Consider the following 19,795-nt stretch of genomic DNA (forward strand, 5'->3'; position numbering starts at 1 on the left):
AGCATGAGAGGGGCGGGGCAATTGGTGTAACCAAATCTGAGCCGCTATACTGTTGCAGGTATCATCTGGATATTTATAAATGACAACCGGTAAGTAACCGTAAGTGCTGTAGTCTTACTGGTCCAGTGATATGTGCTGTACTTTCACAATGAGAAGGATCTTCCACCAGATACTGAAAGGTTTTAGTGATAGAGGTTCACTGTTCACCATGGAGCAGGAGACCCACATTGTAAATATGGTCATTTCAAATAACTGCATCAGACTCAGAACTGCAGGACAATCTAAATGGCAGATAACACCATATTCTAAACCGTCAACAGAGTGAGTCTCTCTGCACTGTCTCGTCTACTGAAACGCAATCGAATTAAGATGAAGCGGCTGTACAGAGTCCCTTTTGAAAGAAACTCAGTGTAAAACAACAGAGATATTAATATGTGCAGGTAACCCATACTATCCTATCATTGTTACTAGATCTGGAAGAGTATGGTGCTACATCATATTGACTGATCCTGTTTTTTAGTGCTGTGCTACATTGTTTAGTTTTGTCTCTTTCAGAGAGTCATGGAGCTAGAAGCAGATGCAGTGGATCATGAGCTAATATATGTTTACAAGGCAGGTTAGGACATTTCAAAAACAAGGGGCCGTGGCAGAAATGTATTCTGACCCCATGCCATCATCAATGTACTGCGACAACAGGGTGGCAACATAACAATGTGTGCGGCTATTATTCAATATTTTATCCTTCACCATCATGCAATCCTAAACCCATACAATGGGTAATTAAGAAATCTTCTCTGCATGGCGTTGGAAGGTGTATGATTGCCAGCACCACCAACGCATACCCCTTCTACAGGCAATAGAGGAGGCTCAGGTGTTATGCCAGGGCTGGATATGGTGCTCCAGGTGATCCTTCCCATGCTGGCTCGCTCAAGACAACATGGCATGTGATGTGGATGAAGTCTTCTTGCCAGACAGACAAAGGTGGTGAGATGTATGGTAAAAACACATTTATTGTATTTTGTATTTTTTTGGTAGCACAAAGGTTTTTGTTTTCTCCTATTGCTCGTGTTGTTTTAGGATTGTTAGAACACTCAGGACATTATTGGTATTGAGTGGGTTATGTTTGGAATACAGATCCATACTTTACACATTTCAATAACTGTGTTTATTTTGGTTTGCTACATGTATTACAAAGCTTCCTTTGAAATGGCTATGCCCTGCACACAGAGAAACCTGTGTTTTAAATGTATACTATCAGTGTGTAGGTGGTGCTTCGTGCGCTTATTCAAATTATGGTTTGTGTTGAGTGTATTGAAGCAAAAATATGGAAAACATTAGAAGAGTTTGGCAAGAAAAGGTTGTTTAAGCAAGAGATGTATAATGTTTAGCTGGTTTGGTGTAAGGTTGTTGTGAGTGTGTAGAGTTTCTAAAAAATAGCCAACAGTTTCAAAGATTTTGCCTGAGCAATCTGATAAAAATAGTAATATACTGTTTAGCAAGATAGTGATGAGGAAGCATAATACGCAAGCACTTGTGGTTAAGGTGAAGGTAATATTGCCCTAGTTATTAATGGCCTTCAGGTAACTGCTGTCATAAAGCGTGGTTAATCATTAAGGTTTAAGTGCAACTGAAGTCTATTTATTTGTTGGGAAGAAGTATATTAAATCCAAGGTATAGCTCTGATCAAAAAGAGAAATGGGTAATCAGCTCATAGTGAAGTTGACAGACTGTAAATGTGAACCTAAAAATATGTGTTGGAATGGCAAGTTATGCTAAAATGTGTATCAATGTCATTTGAAGTATACATTTGTTTATGCTAGGTTATAATACAGACCATGGCAACGAGGAACTGTAACAGTCTTCAAACAGCCTAACAATGGATATGTGGGTACAAGAGGTTGACATGAGGCTTTGGTGTGGCAAGTGGAGTGTTACCCCAAATCAGTCACATGCTAGTGTCAATATACTACATGAAGGATAAATGAATGTTAATGCAGTCAATATCAATCATATTTTAGTTACTAAAGTGTATGACATACATTAGTTAGCCAACTGTGTTCAAAAGGCCATTATATCAAGGAGTTATAGGTCAGGCTACTTGAAGGCAAGCCCTGTCAGGTTTATATGAAGTAGTGAGTATATAAGATTGGTAAGCACATGAAAGGTCACAGTTGGTTAATGCTATGTCAAAAGCCTATAACTTACCATACTGCGATAAAACTACCCAGTGAAGTGTGCTGGTAGGTGAGGAGGCATTTTATTAGTAAGGGCACTTGTGAAGTGACGTCCAGGTGTTTCTGGCAAATGACTTGCAGGCGTTCACACCACTGTGTGTAGTTGTGTGAATTGATGAGAAAGGATAATGTGGTTGGGTGAAAAAGGATGCTATCAGTTATTCAATGATTGGAGTGTAAAGGTGAAGGCTAAATCTTAACTGCAGCCTTCAACCCTTTGCACTGTAGTGGCATTTATACAGGCAGGGTAAATGTTTGTTCTGCCACTATGAGGTATTTTCTCCATTCAGCTCAGGTTAGAAACAATGGCATATTAATGAGGTTTTCAGGTGTTGTCCTACATGAAGGATGGTTTTGTAACTGAAAGGTTACAATGCATTAAAATGTCACAGATAAATGTGAAGAAATCATTTAACTAATGTTCAGGTTCAAAAGACTACTCTCACGAAGAGTCATGGGGAAATAGACTTGCAACCAAAACAGGCAACTGTTGCAGGCAAGTTAGTGGCAGGTGTTCACCATGTGGAGGTAATGACTGTGAAGTGGTAGGTTAATCCTGTAGAGAAAATGTGCTAATGGGATGGTGTGTAAATAGAAAAAGGACTTCCTCCTCAAGTGATAGGAAAGTCCATGTTTGTTTGTGTGCTATTTTCTAAGCATTTGTTATGTTTCCCAGGTAGGATAGTTAGGTGAATGTTGTATTAGGGTTTTATGGTGAGAACACATTTTAGGTGGTAGATGGTGGTTTTTGCTGATGTGGAAATATTTCAAGAGATTGAAGCCAGATTAGGCTAAGGTTAGTATCCCTGGCATCTCCCTACTCTTGCTGTAAATCATTAGAAAAGGTAAACGTCAATGGGGTATAGATGTCCCAATAATATTGGATGGTATGGATTCCTAGTTTAGTATTAGTCTAGAGTTGTTAAAAGATTTTCTGAAGCATAAAGGTAACCTTGAACAGACAAGGGGAGATTAAGGCATTTGGTCTAGTATAATCAGACAGTTTGTAGGGTAGGTTTAGATGTCAACCAAACAATAGCGCTAGCACATGGGGGAAAAGGTCAAACATTAAGTGGTTAACAAGTAAAAAGTAAGTTCCAACTCAGTCAAACAAAAAAAATAACTAGTAAGAGAAAATATATGCCAGGTGTATTAAATGGTTAACCTAAGAGTTTAGGGAGCAATTGATGTTTAGCTCTAACTGATTAATTAATGACACCCACCTGGTGTCTCACATCAAAAAGATGCCATGATTAGAGGGGAGAATTAGCAAAGGCAGGTGAAATGGTTTTGTGCTTTAGAGTTGAGTTATAAGTGTATTGGGTAGGAGTTGGTCAAAAGTTAAACTAAACCAAGGGAGATATAGGAGAAGAAACAATATAATAATGAAAAGCACAGGCAAGAAGGCTATGTAGTGTAGTAGAGGTCACGTTGGAGTTTGGTCTGGCTCAGAAGTGGTTCCACCAGTATGAAAAGTCAAGAATGGGTATTAAGTCATATGTATAGGTGAGTATGAAAACCTGCACATAGTTTCACATGTAATACAGATAATTTGGTGCAAAACTAGTTCTGTTGCCTCAGGTCAGTAGGGGAATTAGGTGGAATCACTACATAGGTAGAGAGAAGCTCACCTTTTGTGTAAACCGGCATAGGTTGGTGCACTTCTCGCATTCCTTCCTCGCTTGACTCCGCAGCGTGACTCGACTGGTGCCGGTCTTTGTGTCTGTGGGTCTTGGTGTCTGGCCGGCGCTATGGAGGCTGGCGCCCCATGTGGGCCTGATATAGGGCTAGAGAGTAGTGTCTCTCTTTCTCTCTCTGTAGCTAGTGCATGCATGTGAGTGAGTGGAACAAGGGCTGTATAGATCAATATTTGTAGTGTCCCCACCCCCACTCTAGTCCTTGGAGCACTAGTGGAATCCCACTCCCTTTGTCTACTGGCATGTGCACAATCATCATCTTTTCATTCTAGTTCCACTTATCAAACATATTTTATTGCATAGACTTATTCCACCACAACTTTTTTTTTTTTAACCTCTAACCGGTTTAGCATGTTTTGCAGACCAATAAAAAAACACAGCCTAGCTACACATTCATTTGTGATGGATTTGCCTTTTTCACTGACTGGGTGGGTGGCTCTTAAAAGAGCCTTTGGGTTAGTACAGCACTCCAAATGGGCTGTTTACTTGGAGCTGGTGTATTTGGTCACGGCCTTGGTGCCCTCGGACACCGCGTGCTTGGCCAGCTCTCCGGGGAGCAGCAGGCGCACCGCGGTCTGGATCTCCCTGGAGGTGATGGTGGAACGCTTGTTGTAGTGGGCCAGGCGAGAGGACTCTCCGGCGATACGCTCGAAGATGTCGTTCACGAACGAGTTCATGATTCCCATGGCCTTGGAGGAGATGCCGGTGTCGGGGTGGACCTGCTTCAGCACTTTGTACACGTAAATTGCGTAGCTCTCCTTCCTCGACTTTCGGCGCTTCTTGCCGCCTTTCCCTGCGGTCTTGGTGACGGCTTTCTTGGAGCCCTTCTTGGGCGCGGACTTTGCTGGCTCGGGCATGATGCTGATGCTTCGAATGAGGGGCTGGACTGCGCTTTCCTCTCTTATGAAGAGGAAGCTAAGCAAATTCAGCGGCCGTGGACACACCCCTGCTTTCTCATAGGCGCCCCTGCTTTCATTTGCCCAGTGGAGCCGAGCGCGCATAAGAGCCTTCCACTCAGAGGCTGCCTCCCTAAACAAAGACCTGTGCGCCCTACCTCCCCCAATTCCATCGCCTATGTTTTTTTACTGGTGGGGAAAATGTGTGTTTCAAAAGGGGGACGTAAATGCATATCCTACAACCTTTGCACCCCCTTTTTGGACTTAGTAGGGCTGTCGGCTTTAGCTTCTGAATCTGTCCTTCTGCCCTTGAACAGGCAGTTAACCCACTGTTCCTATGCCGTCATTGAAAATTAGATTATGTTCTTAACTGACTTGCCTAGTTAAATAAAGGTCTAAGAAATGAATTAAAGGTTGGGTGCCGTCGAAATACGACTGTTTCTACACTGAACATAAGCGTCCTGTCATCAACACTCCCTGTCCACTCGAGAGTGGCTCATGGTTTCCTATAACTATGGAATTGGGCCTTTTCAAGCGGATGTGGGTGGCTCTTAAAAGAGCCTTTTGGGTTCAAGTCGGGATGTAGACGTTCAGAAGAGAGTGCGTTTAACCGCCGAAACCGTACAGGGTGCGTCCCTGGCGTTTCAGAGCGTAGACCACGTCCATGGCGGTTACGGTCTTCCTCTTGGCGTGCTCGGTGTAGGTGACGGCGTCACGGATCACGTTCTCCAGGAACACCTTCAGGACACCGCGGGTCTCCTCGTAGATCAGGCCGGAGATACGCTTCACGCCGCCACGGCGAGCCAGACGGCGGATAGCGGGCTTGGTGATTCCCTGGATGTTATCGCGGAGAACCTTGCGATGACGCTTGGCGCCTCCCTTTCCGAGTCCCTTGCCGCCTTTGCCTCTTCCAGACATCGTGTGTTGTTCGCTAGTGGAGTTCAAGTGAATAAATGACGTATTCCGCGGTGCGTGGTGCTCTTATTATCTGCAGTTGGAGGACCTGATTGAAGCCAGTGGCACAGAAAGCGCGCGCTTTTGCCTGGCCTCTGTTGCAAAGGGAAGGAGGGGAGGAGCGATAGGGGTTCTGCCAAGAAGAAATGAAAGCAAGTCAAACTGGGTAATCGACTAGTACTCTATGTTCCACAGTAGTTGAATCAGCTGTGCCTCTCCAGGGCTACAACAAAAATGCCTACTGGTAGGCTACTCTACCCCTGGAGTTGGAAAACACTGATTTAGTAGGATTCAACCCACTGCAGTTTCTCCCCCCCCCCCCCCCCCCCCCCCCAATAGAGACAGCCCTAAAGAAGTCGAATAGAGGTCCCAGTTAGAAAGGACAAACGAAGGTGACTCTTCCACACACCTAATAACAAGTACTAACACACCAAACCTTCATGCCATAATTGAGACACCGTTATAGACCACGGGGAAACAAATACACATGGAATGCCATAAAGCTAAAAGGGGCTCATAATGTCACCTCATCGGTCATTTTGCTATTGAAGGCCATGTAATATAACATCAATCTTCTTTTTTCTTCCCTACACAGGATCCGGCCTGACGGTCAGGGAGCCAAGAGGACCCGAGGTGCCGATGGGAAGGGTGGTGATACCTCTGTAAGGTGAAACAGCAGTAAAACATTCCTCAGACACCCACACACACACACAATGAAGGGATAGTTTTCCTATTCGTACAGAGGTGTGCAAATATTGTATTGGACTTGTGTTCACAAACCAATAACAAATCGTCTTATTATGGAATGAGTGGATCATTTATAGGCCAGATAGCACTATGGCCGTCAAATGAACGCCACAGAAGGAGGGCCCGTCTCAACAGGTCATTTCAAAAGGACACGTACTGGCAATTGATCAATCGGTGCCGTTTATTCACATCTCAAATGTGAATAGCTTTCATCTTACTACTTATTGTTGCCGTAATTGTCTCTTACTTGTACTTACTGGCTGCCGGGCCTCGGTTTAGTACATCGAGGAACAGAGGTTGCCTTTTAGGATACAGCTAGTGTCACAAAGTCACTTTGTCATAGCAGGTTAGGAGAAACAGGCTCAGTTAAAAAAAAAATTAACCTTTATTGAACCAGGAAGGCCTCGTAGATATTAAAATCTCTTTTTCAAGAGCGTCCTGGCCAAGTTAGGCAGCACCGAGTCATTACAACAATTACAGACAGACAACATGAAAAACTACAAGTCATCTAGTAAAAACCATTGAATTCACAAGAGTATAACAACATCAAAAACAGCAGGTCAGGGAATCAGCCTCAAAATCCTTCATCGGTGATTGAAAAACACCAATCGGGACAAGTTCTTCCAGTTTCAAATGATTTTGTAAGCTGTTCCGAGACGATGGCGCAGAGTACATAAAAGACCTTATACCAAATTCGGTTCAGACATTTGGAACAGTTAGCGGGATAAAGTCCAGCGAACGAAGAGAGTACCCACCACATTTCTGAACAATAAAAATGGCCAAATAAAAAGGTAGTAAAGCCAAAATGGCTTGGTCAATAAAAGTATACCAGAAGGCCAGCCAACCCTGGTATACAAAGTGCAGTGGGGCGTAAGTGTTTTTGCAGTTTAAAATACATCTCAAAGTGCCATGGTAAAGAGTGTCAATTGATCTCAAACACCGAGCGGAAGCATTCGTATATCAAATATCCCCATAGTCTAGTAAAGGCAGAAATGTAGCTTAGAAGAAGGGTTAGGCTTACCCTAAATGTCACTTCCCGTCGTACTTGTACTCCGTGTACGCACGACCGACTTACAAGTCATCGCACAGAGAGCACACGCACTGTCTGGAAGACCGCACCGGACTGAATTGGAATCCCTCAAACGGCACACTAACTGCATTCCGCTTTATGATGTCACAGTCAGGCCCTCGGAACACTGGTCCTCAACATTCTCAAACACCTTGGATACCGAAGCCAAACATTCTCCATTCACTCACATTCACAATTCAACCAGGGAGAAGGCTGCCAGGAATTGGATGCTGAAAAAAGCTCACCTACAGAGCAACATCATAGGACTGGGAGTGAACCGTACTCTGTCCGCGGACATGCTCGGGGCCTTGTGTTCAACAGCAGGTTAGACTCTGTCCCTTGTTCCCTTCAACTGCTTGCATTTCCCTATTATCAACAGTGCAGATACTTCACATGTAGAGTACAACAACAAATAACACAGGGCCTGTTACCACACCCTATAGGCTAGGACTTTCACTTGGACCACAGTGACATCGGTAGTAAGTCGGCCGCAGCGTAACTGACGGGGACATCAAGGGGAAATGGAAGGGGGACACACACTGAGGAAAACTCCTACCGACATACAATCTATTGTAATTACCCATTCGATCCAAATCTAATTTGCCACATACACGTGTTTAGTACGGAAATGCTTGTGTTACTAGCTCCAACAGCACAGTCACGTCAAACAAGTAAGATCTAACCATGTCCCAGGATTCCACACAATACACCCAAATCTAACAAAAGGGATCGAATGACAATACATCAATATCTGGACGAGCAATGTCACACCGGCATAGACTAACATACCTAACGATAGAATACTGTATATCCGTATGACAAGAGCTCCGCATGATGAAAGTGACTGGTGTTCCATTAATCAAGTGGCCAGTGATTTCTAGCACAAACACACACCTCACCACGTTGCAAGACAGGAATGAAGACATGATTCAGGCGAGATGCAATGTTGACACTCTATGCTTCATTTAGGAGCTCAAATGAATAGGTCAACACATATAGATAGGGAGGCATTGACCAGAAGTCATGTTGCCAACACTGCCTTTCAATTCATTCAGTCTGCTCATCATTCAAGCCACATAGAGAGGGATCTTTGCACCACCTGCTGGATCAGAAGTGCTACTGACAATGGCACACAGAGCGAGCATTTATCCCTCAACCTGATGCAATTTGCACAAGTATGTGGTCCAAAAAACCACTAACTACAACAGATCATCAAATAGGCAGAGGTTCCAAAAGTTTCAAACACATTAAATAGAACATGTTCTCCTAGCTCACGTGAGCATTGCATTGTGGAAAACAATGACTTTAGAAGAGCGTGTCTTGAAATGTGAAGCGTGTATTTGTAGATCAATCACAGAATAGGTTTGGTGAAAAAGTAACCGTACGTCACTATGACTTCATTTGACTGCTCTTAAATCATATTCACTTGCACATTTTCTGCTGCTTTGTCTCCTGCAGATTTGGAACACAACGTCATGTGGATGTATGTTTCTCAACTGTCAAAGGAGGGTAAGTTACATAGTACCGCTTTATTAAAAAACGGATTGCTACTTTTCTCTCTAGCCTAGTGCACTCTTTATCTGTAGGCAGCTGCAAAAAAAAGGTCCACATGCCATTATATCATATAGCCTATAGGACAACTTTATCTCCAGGACTACGTCTTACACCATTGCACCCCGACAAAGGTTTTGTTGCAGTGACCAGGGAAAGAACGTGGCCGGAATCAACTGGATGATTCTGTGACCAATTACAGGAGGGCGTCTGTTGGATGAGGGGTGTACTGAACTGTGCCTATAGCATGTCACACATCCCTCCAACGGGAAAATGGCCTTGGCAAATGGCCAGAGGCGCTGTCCTTTCCAGCACCACGGAGCTCCGCTATTACCTGTGTGGTGAGTGAAGGTGCAGCAGAGGCGCGCTGTCTGTCCATTCAAACGTGCTGAATACAGCAACGCATGCGCAGAGATTTCCTGTTTGCTTCCTGATTTTGGCCAAAGGTTCGCCTCCACTTTTAGCCTGTGCCATGCGTCTGACTATAGTACATTATCCCTTTGCATTCAACGGGTTATGTCGTTTTACCACCTCTTTTGATCTACGTTATTTGTATTCGCCGGGTGCTTTATAGGCCCATCACTTTAGCTGTGTGAATTCTGCATTTAACTGGCAGCCTGTATTTAGGGCCGTTACTGGGTCTTATCATTTGGTGAAGCTGTCAAGGGGTTTCGATTCCTGAGCAAATCTTCTTTCGCCTAGGTGATTTAGCTACACTGTAAAAAAAGGATGTGGCAGCCTAGTAGATAGTGGCAGCCCAACAAACACAAAAACCAACTAACAAATACAGTCATTCAAGTACGGTCTACATCGGTGCACTCAAAAGAACACACGAAGACTAAATCTCACTTCAGAAGTCGACTTCTAATCTATGCATATGATCATCGAATATTATGCACTTCTGAGGCATTTACTTCCTTATCAAGTCTATGCAGCAATGCAGCGCTGGTGATTGCAATTCTGTAATTGGTCAACTAATAATAGGACTAATCATTGCAGCTGCTTGTGTCCTGTTTCGTAACAGCTGTTTTGCAAGCCCTTGATGATTACATCTTTTCATTCCTGCTGTCCCGATAGCTTTTCTCTCAATTAACAAAGGAGGAACAATGGGTATGTAATAGGATTAGTCAGAGATATAATTTTTTGCCTCAATACCTTGGTCAGTCGCATGAGTTATGGGGTGCACATGTTGTCGATTTTTTTGAAATGGGGATTTTCACTAAGTCATTGACACACTCTAGCATGTTACATTCCAACAGCTATTGGATTCGAAAAAGTACCACTTGGGGACCCGAGGACCGAGTTTGGGAAACGCTGGCCTGAAGATCAAATACCACTACGATGTGCTCACAAGTTGGCAGTAGCCGCGTTTAACCTTTTTGCCTCAATACCTTGGTCAGTCGCATGAGTTATGGGGTGCACATGTTGTCGATTTTTTTGAAATGGGGATTTTCACTAAGTCATTGACACACTCTAGCATGTTACATTCCAACAGCTATTGGATTCGAAAAAGTACCACTTGGGGACCCGAGGACCGAGTTTGGGAAACGCTGGCCTGAAGATCAAATACCACTACGATGTGCTCACAAGTTGGCAGTAGCCGCGTTTAACCACTAGATGGCCTCCGTGCTCCACGGTAAAGTTTTCCCCTCTGCACGAGTCTCAGCAGCACTGCAATATGGGACTTTCAAAGTCTGCTGGCATGCTATGTTGTTCTTAGCTACGTAGTGACCATTTTTGCGACTCTTTGCCCTATGACATTACTATCACTCATTACTGCAGGTGTATTTTCCCCTCCTTTGTAAAAACCTTTCACTCTTCTACTCTAGGCATACATACATACATGTGGTCACATCACTCTCTCTTTAGCAGATCATATCGCAGCTACAATTACGCAAAGGCAAACGTGCAATACGTCGCTTTTCTTTCGATGTCACCTTTATTTAACTAGTCACGTCAGTTAAGAACCAACTCTTATTTGCAATCACGGCCGGTTGTGATACAGCCTGGAATCGAACCACGGTCTGTAGTGACTCGAGAGCAGGGAACGCGACGTGTTAGTCAACAACATACATGGTGGGAAATGGAACAAGTGTGCCTTTTTGACGGAAATATGGAGGTGTTTGGGGGATTTTGGAGATCAGGTCATCGTTTATGCGCATGTCTTGAAATGTGAAGCGTGTATTTGTAGATGAATCACAGAATAGGTTAGGGGAAAAAGTAACTGTACGTCACATTTGACTGCTCTTAAATCATATTCACTTGCACATTTTCTGCTGCTTTGTCTCCTGCAGATATGGAACACAACGTTATGTGAATGTATGTTTCTCAAGTGTCAAATGAGGGAAAAAACGTGGCCGATTCTGTCACCAATGTTGGATGAGGGCTGTACTGAACTGTGCCTATAGCATGTCACAAATCACTCCAACGGGAAATAGGCCTTGGCAAATGTCCTTTTCAGCACCACGGAGCTCCGCTATTACCTGTCTCGTGAGTGCTGGATACAGCAACGCATGCGCAGAGATGTCCTGTCTGCTTCCTGATTTGCCCAAAGGTTCGCCTCCACTTTTTGCCTGTGCCATGCGTCTGACTATAGTACATTATCCCTTTGGATTGATGCCTTTGCATTCAACGGGTAATGTCGTTTTCCCACCTCTTTTGACCTGCGTTCTTTTGTATTCGCCGGGTGCTTTATAGGCCTATCACTTTAGCTGTGTGATTTCGGCATTTAACTGGCAGCCTGTATTTAGGGCCTTTACTGGGTCTTCTTATCATTTGTTTCGATTCCGGAGCAAATCTTCTTGCGCGTAGGTGATTTTGCTACACTTTTGCTACACTCTACATCGGTGCACTCAACATTGACATACATTCGAAACAAAGCACACATGAAGACTACATCTCACTTCAGAAGTCGACTTCTAATCTATGCACTTCTGAGCCATTTACTTCCTTATGAAGTCTATGCAGCACTGGTGATTGCAATTATGGAATTGGTCAACTAATAATAGGACTAATCATTGCAGCTGCTTGTGTCCTGTTTCGTAACAGCTGTTTTGCAAGCCCTTGATGATTACATCTTTTCATTCCTGCTGTCCCGATAGCTTTTCTCTTAAGGGATCACTGATGTAGTCTAAAGGAGGAACAATGGGTATGTAATAGGATTAGTCAGAGATATCATTGTTGGGTCAATACCTTAGTCAGTCGCATGAATTATGGGGTGCACATGTTTTTGTGTTTTTTTTCAACGGTCACATGGCACAGCAAAGAGGGAATGGGGTTTTTCACTAAGTCATTGACACACTCTAGCATGTTACATTCCAACAGCTATTGGATTCGAAAAAGTACCACTTGGGGACCGAGTTTGGGAAACGCTGGCCTGAAGATCAAATACCACTACGATGTTGGCACTTGCCGCGTTTAACCACTAGATGGCCTCCGTGCTCCACGGTAAAGTTTTCCCCTCTGCACGAGTCTCTCAGCAGCACTGCAATACGGGACTTTCATCAAAGTCTGGTGGCATGCTAATGTTTTTCGTAGCTACGTAGTGACCAATTTTGCCACTCTTTGCCCTATGTCATTACTGCTAGTGTATTTTCCCCTCCTTTGTAAAACCTTTTGACTCTAGGCATACATACATACATCACTCTCTTTAGCAGATCATATCGCAGCTACAATTACGCAAAGTAACACGTGCAATACGTCGCTTTTCTTTCGATGTTAAGAACCAGCGCTTATTTGCACTCACGGCCGGCTGTGATACAGCCTGGAATCGAACCACGGTCTGTACGTCGACAACATACATGGTGGGAAATGGAACAATTGTGCCTTTTTGACGAAAATATGGAGGTGGCTCTTAAAAGAGCCTTTGGGGGATTTTGGAGATCAGGTCATCGTTTAAGCGCGCTCTCCGCGAATACGACGGGCCAGCTGGATGTCCTTGGGCATGATGGTCACCCTCTTGGCGTGGATGGCGCACAGGTTGGTGTCCTCGAACAGGCCGACCAGGTAAGCCTCGCTAGCCTCCTGCAGGGCCATCACGGCGGAACTCTGGAAGCGCAGGTCGGTCTTGAAGTCCTGGGCAATTTCTCTCACCAGGCGCTGGAAGGGCAGTTTACGGATCAGCAGCTCAGTGGACTTCTGGTAACGACGGATCTCTCGCAGAGCCACGGTGCCGGGCCTGTAACGGTGAGGTTTCTTCACGCCGCCGGTGGCCGGGGCGCTCTTGCGCGCAGCCTTGGTGGCGAGCTGCTTCCTGGGTGCTTTACCACCGGTGGATTTGCGAGCGGTTTGCTTGGTTCTGGCCATGGCGCTAGCTAGATTCCTTCTTTCACAGTCGGAGTATAGCCTCCAAATGCCTATGTGAAGTTTATAAAGCCGGCAGCGGCGTCTGCTGATTGGACACCTTCTACGCACCACTCTGATTGGCCCGTTGTGGAGGCCTCCTCCGGCGCCCATTGGACGGGAGGCTGGGCCTCTCCCTGCCGCCCCAAAATGCAACCCCCACCCTCGCGCGCTTAGCTCTTTTGTTAGGGCCGACACTTTACGCGCGTTCATATTACGCGCATTAATATAATAGTCACCGTGCAAACTTAGTCGCCTAGTAGGTGTTATTGTTCATTCAACGCCTCATGTGGGCACTTGATACGGTGCCGTGTATGTGGCATATAAAAGGACACTTTGCGCTTTTGCTGAGCTAGGTGGTTGGCTCTTAAAAGAGCCTTTGGGGGTTGAGTAGTCAAGTGGCAGCCGCAGTAGCGATTTTACTTGGCTTTGACGGCCTTCTCAGTCTTCTTGGGGAGCAGCACTGCCTGGATGTTGGGTAGCACACCACCCTGAGCGATGGTCACGCCGCCAAGCAGTTTGTTCAGCTCCTCGTCGTTACGGACAGCCAGCTGCAGGTGACGGGGGATGATACGGGTCTTCTTGTTGTCACGGGCAGCGTTGCCGGCCAACTCCAGGATCTCAGCAGTCAGGTACTCGAGCACTGCGGCCAGGTACACTGGTGCGCCAGCGCCCACACGCTCGGCGTAGTTGCCTTTGCGCAGCAGCCTGTGCACTCGGCCCACGGGGAACTGGAGTCCGGCACGGGATGAACGTGTCTTTGCCTTCGCCCTGGCCTTGCCTCCGGTTTTGCCTCTTCCGCTCATATTGCTAGCTTTTAGGATGTCACAGAAAGTCTGAATGAGCCGCTGGCCACCTCGAGAGCCATATTTATACCTCGCCACAAGAGGCACCGATTGGCCACCGGGCCGGTGTGGCCTTATCCAATTGGAGTGAGGGACAGACAGACAGTCAGCCCTAAGCCCGCCCTCACCCACCCGCAGGCAGCTGAGTGAGAAGGGCTAGGCTACTCTGTTTCCCTCCGAATTTGTGACAAATCAAATCGATAGTTACCGGAGTGTAACTCCAGTTCTATGAGTGGAGCGGAGCCCCATAGGGGAGCTCTGCTCCTAGTGGTTTACCCCGCTGCCTAGGCAGCGAATAGCCTGAGAAAAAAATGATGCACACACCTGCAGCCAATAGGAGTACAGGTGTCCCTATATAAGGGGACGCTTCCCCTCAATCAGCCTCCCGAAAAAATTATCTTCAGCGAGACTGGGGGTCGGCAGGGCCTTAAGCCCTATGGGGCTCCGCTCCACTCATAGAACTGGAGTTACACTCCGGTAACTATCGTTCTACATCGTGGAGCTCCGCCCCATAGGGGAGCTCTGCTCCTAGTGGTTTAAGGCGGAGCGAAACGCTCCCAAAATGTACTCCCTGCCGAGCCAACAACTTTCCACTTAAGAAAAGGTCAGCTCAGCAATGGCTGCGACCAAATCCCACAGTACTGCAATTTATAGTGAACCACACTAAATTACAATGTACTGTGTCTTTGATCTAATCCGCTCACTCAGTCTAAAGGCAAAGCCAATGACTAGTGAGCAGATCATAGAATATGAGTCATACTAACTGCACCACAGATAGATGAACTCAACTCTATTGATATACCGATTGGTCTAATAGTACTGTAATACCCATTACAGAACTATATCCCTAATCCCTCTGCCCAACACAGTCATAGACTGGTGGGCAAGATTTAACACATGACTCAACTGTGCCAATCAGCCAGGAGTCATGTCATGCAGTCCTTCTAATAAAGGAGAAAATACGGACCTGATGGAAACCCAGCCCATTAATCCAGTGTTTTCCCGCCTTAATTCTAGCCTTCACCTCAGCAAAACTGAGTACAGGCTGAATCTGTTTAGAAGACATGCTCACTGCTTTCTCAGTGTAACCCGCCACACTCAATGCATAGGCAGAGCCAATGATTCGTGGGCAGACGATAGAATTTGGGCCAACTATTCTGCCTCAGCAGATAGATGATGCCTCAATATTCTCTCCACTTTAGTGACCGGTCTAATAGTCAGGTAACACTAGGTTACAGTACTATTTCCCAGCACAATGACACACTGGTGGCAGTCTAGACATTCCCTGTTGTATTGACAGTGTCAAACAAAGGTCATGTTACACGTGTGTGTGTGTCTCTCTCTTCTGTCAAAAAAGGAGCGGACCTAATGGGAACACATCTCATTAGTCCTGCACCCTTTCTTAACTCAAGTTCTGCCCTCAACTACGCTGAGTACAGAACGAGCTAGAGAGTTAGACGACACGTCCAACAGGTAGAATCGGATAAAAGGAGACGGTGACGACCACGACGCCGCTGCACAAATATCCTCTACCCCAGTTCCTCTGAAAAGTGCCGTAGACGCCGCTACTCCACGAGTGGAGTGGGCTCTTACGCCATGAGGCATTGGTCGCCCTGCCGCCTCATAAGCCGTCTCAATGCCTTCGCAAAGCCAATGAGACAGCCGCTGTTTTGAAAGTGGTCTACCCAGTGCGTTAGCACCGTGACACACAAACAACTGAGGTGATGACCTAATCATCGCCGTGCGCTGCACGTAGCACGCCAAGGCGCGCACCGGGCACAGGCGATGAAGTCTCTCCTCTCTCCGCTCCTCGTGAGGAGGGGGGGAGAAAGCCCATAGCTCAACGGTCTGCGACCTGTATGAGCTCTTAATAACCTTCGGCGTAAATGCCGGGTTAGGACGTAACACCGCTCTGCTCAAGTCGCCGTTTATGGCAAGGCAGTCGGGTCTCGTCGAAAGAGCACACAAATCACTGACACGCTTGGCTGTAGTCAAGGCAAGCAACAGTGCCGTCTTCAGAGACAACATCTTGAGGGGAATTTGATTCAATGGTTCGAACGGCGTCTCACAGAGCGCCTCGAGTACCAAAGTTAAATCCCACTGTGGTAGCGTGGCTCTAGCCATTGGCCTAAGCCGCCGCGTCCCCAATAGAAACCGTTTCACTAGAGGGTGACTGAAAACAGTGTCTCTGTCAAACCCCTCATGACAAGCTGAAATCGCTGCCGCGAACACTTTAATGGTGGCGGGTGAGCGCTGCTTGTCAAACATGAACTGTAGGAAAGAGAGCACACTCTCAACCTTACAGCACACGGGGTCCACATTCTCTGTGGCGCACCATTGTGAAAACATGTTCCATCTACTGGCATAAGTCCTGTATGTGGAACTGGCACGTGAGCCCTGTATGGTTCTGATTACCGAATCAGATAACCCACGGCGCTCTAACCTGTCCCTCTCAGGAGCCAGACCTTCAGTGGCTGGCCGATTAGAGGCAAATGCTCTATCATGCCTGCCGCCTGAGACATCGCGTCCTGTCGATGTGGAATTGGCCATGATGGCGCAATCGACATTTGAATCATCTCCGCGTACCACGGAGCCCCTGGGCGGTCGGGGGCTATCAATATGATTGACAGCCCTCCTGTTCTCACACGGGCTAGCAGTGGGAGAATGCAGGACAGCGGTGGAAATGCGTACAGGAGAACCTCCGGCCACTGGTGCGCAAAAGCGTCTATCCCTAGTGGCGGTTCGTCCTGGGCTCGTAGAGAAAACCATAGGGGACATTGCGCGTTCACACGTGACGCGAACAGGTCCACCTCGGCTCTCCCGAACCGTTCCCATATTTGGAGAACAACATCGGGGTGCAGTCGCCACTCGTCGTCTCGGGGACCCCCTCGAGACATGAGGTCTGCTCCGATATTCTGACAGCCTGGAATGTGCGCTGCCGTCAACGAGCGAAGGTGCTCGTGAGCCCACAGCCACAATTCCTCCGCCAACCGGTGGAGTGCAGGAGACCTGACTCCCCCTTGGCGATTTATATAGGCTACTGTCGTTCTGTTGTCTGACCAAACCAGCACGTCGTGTCCCCGTAGGGTGGACATGAAGTGGGTCAGAACCAGTAGAACCGTTTCCAATTCCAGGAGGTTGATGTGACGTCCCGATTGGGACCACACACCTCCGACTGCCCGAGCCTGACATGTCCCTCCCCATCCAGTCAGACAAGCGTCTGTGTACACTGGAATGTGGGATGACACCCTGCCTATTGCGACCCCTTGTGCCATTACGCACGGGTCTCTCCAATAGTTCAGGTCCGCTCTGAGCGAGAGGGGAACTGTCAACAACCGACGACGGTGCCTCACTGGGTCCAGTCGTAGTTGAGCAAACCATCGCTGTGTTTTGCGCATGTGCAAAAGACCCAGCGGAACCACGGAGTGGGCAGACGACATGAGACCCAAAAGTGTCATGACGGAATGCGCCGTCACCATGTGATTCGGATAAAACCTTCTCAGGGCTAACAACAAGGCAGCCCGTCGAGGATCCGAAATTCGCGCCCTCATAGTCACAGTGTCTATCTGTAATCCCAGATAGACAATCTGTTGACTGGGCCAAGGCGCACTCTTTTTCCAATTCACAGCGAACCCCAGACGCGTGAGGTGAATCACTGTCTGTGTCGTGTGTGTGATCGCCAGCTCTGCTGACGGGGCCAAAACCAGTAGGTCGTCTAGGTAGGCTAATAGCCTTATCCCCTGACGGCGCAACGGCTCCAATGCCGCCTCCACACATTTGGAAAACGTGCGAGGTGCCAGGGCGTACCCGAATGGCATTCTCGCATACTCGTACGCCACCCCTTGAAAGGCGAAACGCAGAAACTTCCTGTGACGCGGAAGTACCGGCACATGAAAGTATGCGTCCTTTAGATCTATGCTTACACAAAAGTCTCTGTTGTGAATACATTCCAGTAGACGTTTTGTCGTGAGCATTCGGAAAGGCCGTTTGGCTACGCTCTCGTTGAGAGTGCGTAAATCCAATATCGGCCTCACCCCCCCCGTCTTTTTTGGCACTAGGAAATAGGGCGAATATAGCCCGCTGTTCCTTTGCTCCTGGGGAACTACTGTGACCGCCTCCTTCGCCAAAAGTTCCGTAATCTCTTTCACAAGAGCGGCTACTTTCTCTGGCGTCTTCATCACCGTCTCTACCACACCGGAGAACGGGGGTGGAGTTCGATGGAATTGAATGGCGTAACCCTTCTCCAGCGTCCGACTTAGCCAGGAGGAGAGGGTGCAGCTTCGCTGCCACTCCCAATAGTGCTCTGAGAGCGGGAGAGCGCGAAGCTGTGGTACAGACAGTAGGAAGGACCTGTATTCCTCTATGGCCCAAACCGCCGCTGTCTCCCAACACTGAAGTGGTGGGACAGCCCAAGGTGGGCCCCCTACGAAAGGGGGAGGGAACACTAGCGCGTTCTGTGAGAATCGGGGGCGCCGACACTTCGGTTATGCATGTAACCTTGTGGTTCCAGCCCTCCGTGAACTCAGCACGGGTCTGCGCTACACTAATTGAGGCGCCGGCCTGAATTAGTGCGCCGTCTCCCAATAGCGACTGCTTCATCGGCCCACTATGGGGCTGTGTACGCAGGCTGCTATTAAAACTCCTATCTACTTCACTCCTCAGAGTGTGTAGTGTTGGGTTTTTATGAGGTAAAGCATGACGGCTCATTACGAGCGTCCGTCTTGCTTTCCCCTTGTCATTCCCACTCACAACAGCCCTCTGTGTGTGCTCGGCTCCGCAATGGGCTGAGCTGCACACAGAGTGGTGAGAGGAAGAGAGAGAGAGAGAGCGAGGAGGAATCTGAGCGGTCTCAGTTTTGTTTAGGAAAAGAGGTTCTCTTGTGACAAAGTCAGATGGAACACATTCTTTATTAAACACAGACACAACAACTCCTCCATCCCTTTGCAGGGGTGGGGGATGAACAGTGGGCGCCCTCACATGAAGTGCAGCGCTCTCTCCCGTCCTCTCCCCCTCGTCCCGTCATGGCCGTCGCCTCTTCTGACTGCCTCTCGGCTGCCAGGGCGACGAAATAAACGAGGTCTCTCTCGTCGGTTTCACCGCTGCCTTCTCTGGTGCTGCCGGAGGGGCCGGGCCCGCTCTAGGCACTCCAGGTGCGGCTGCTCGACGGGCTCTCCGTCTGGCCGTAGACCCTGGTCTACTGGAGACGGTGGAGCGATGGGGATCTTTCGTAGCTGTTCTAGAGCTTCCCGCCAAAGGCAGGTGTCTAGCCAGCTGCTTTCTCTCCTCCTCAAGCTTCCCAAAATGCGCCGTCGCATCAGTGACGGCGGCTCCAAAGAGACCGCTGTCAGAGATGGGGGCGTTCAATAGGGCGGCTTTGTCAGTCTCCTTCATAGCCGTCAAAGACAGCCAGAGGTGTCGTTCCATTACCACCGAAGTGGCCATAGATCTCCCCGCACATACA

The 19,795-nt window shown here is 47.5% G+C and overlaps 2 protein-coding genes across 2 annotated transcripts; both read right to left on the reverse strand.

The window, feature by feature from the left end:
- Positions 1-4,262: 4,262 nt before the first annotated feature.
- LOC129839560 (histone H2B-like) lies at positions 4,263-4,952 on the reverse strand. Its single transcript, XM_055907085.1, has one exon. The coding sequence runs from the start codon at positions 4,930-4,932 to the stop codon at positions 4,414-4,416; it is 519 nt and encodes a 172-aa protein (XP_055763060.1). The 5' UTR covers positions 4,933-4,952; the 3' UTR covers positions 4,263-4,413.
- Positions 4,953-13,875: 8,923 nt separating this feature from the next.
- Positions 13,876-14,298, reverse strand: LOC129839562 (histone H2A). Its single transcript, XM_055907087.1, has one exon. The coding sequence runs from the start codon at positions 14,293-14,295 to the stop codon at positions 13,909-13,911; it is 387 nt and encodes a 128-aa protein (XP_055763062.1). The 5' UTR covers positions 14,296-14,298; the 3' UTR covers positions 13,876-13,908.
- Positions 14,299-19,795: the final 5,497 nt, after the last annotated feature.

Source organism: Salvelinus fontinalis, chromosome 40 (genome assembly GCF_029448725.1).
Source record: "Salvelinus fontinalis isolate EN_2023a chromosome 40, ASM2944872v1, whole genome shotgun sequence".
Taxonomy (NCBI): Eukaryota; Metazoa; Chordata; class Actinopteri; order Salmoniformes; family Salmonidae; genus Salvelinus; species Salvelinus fontinalis.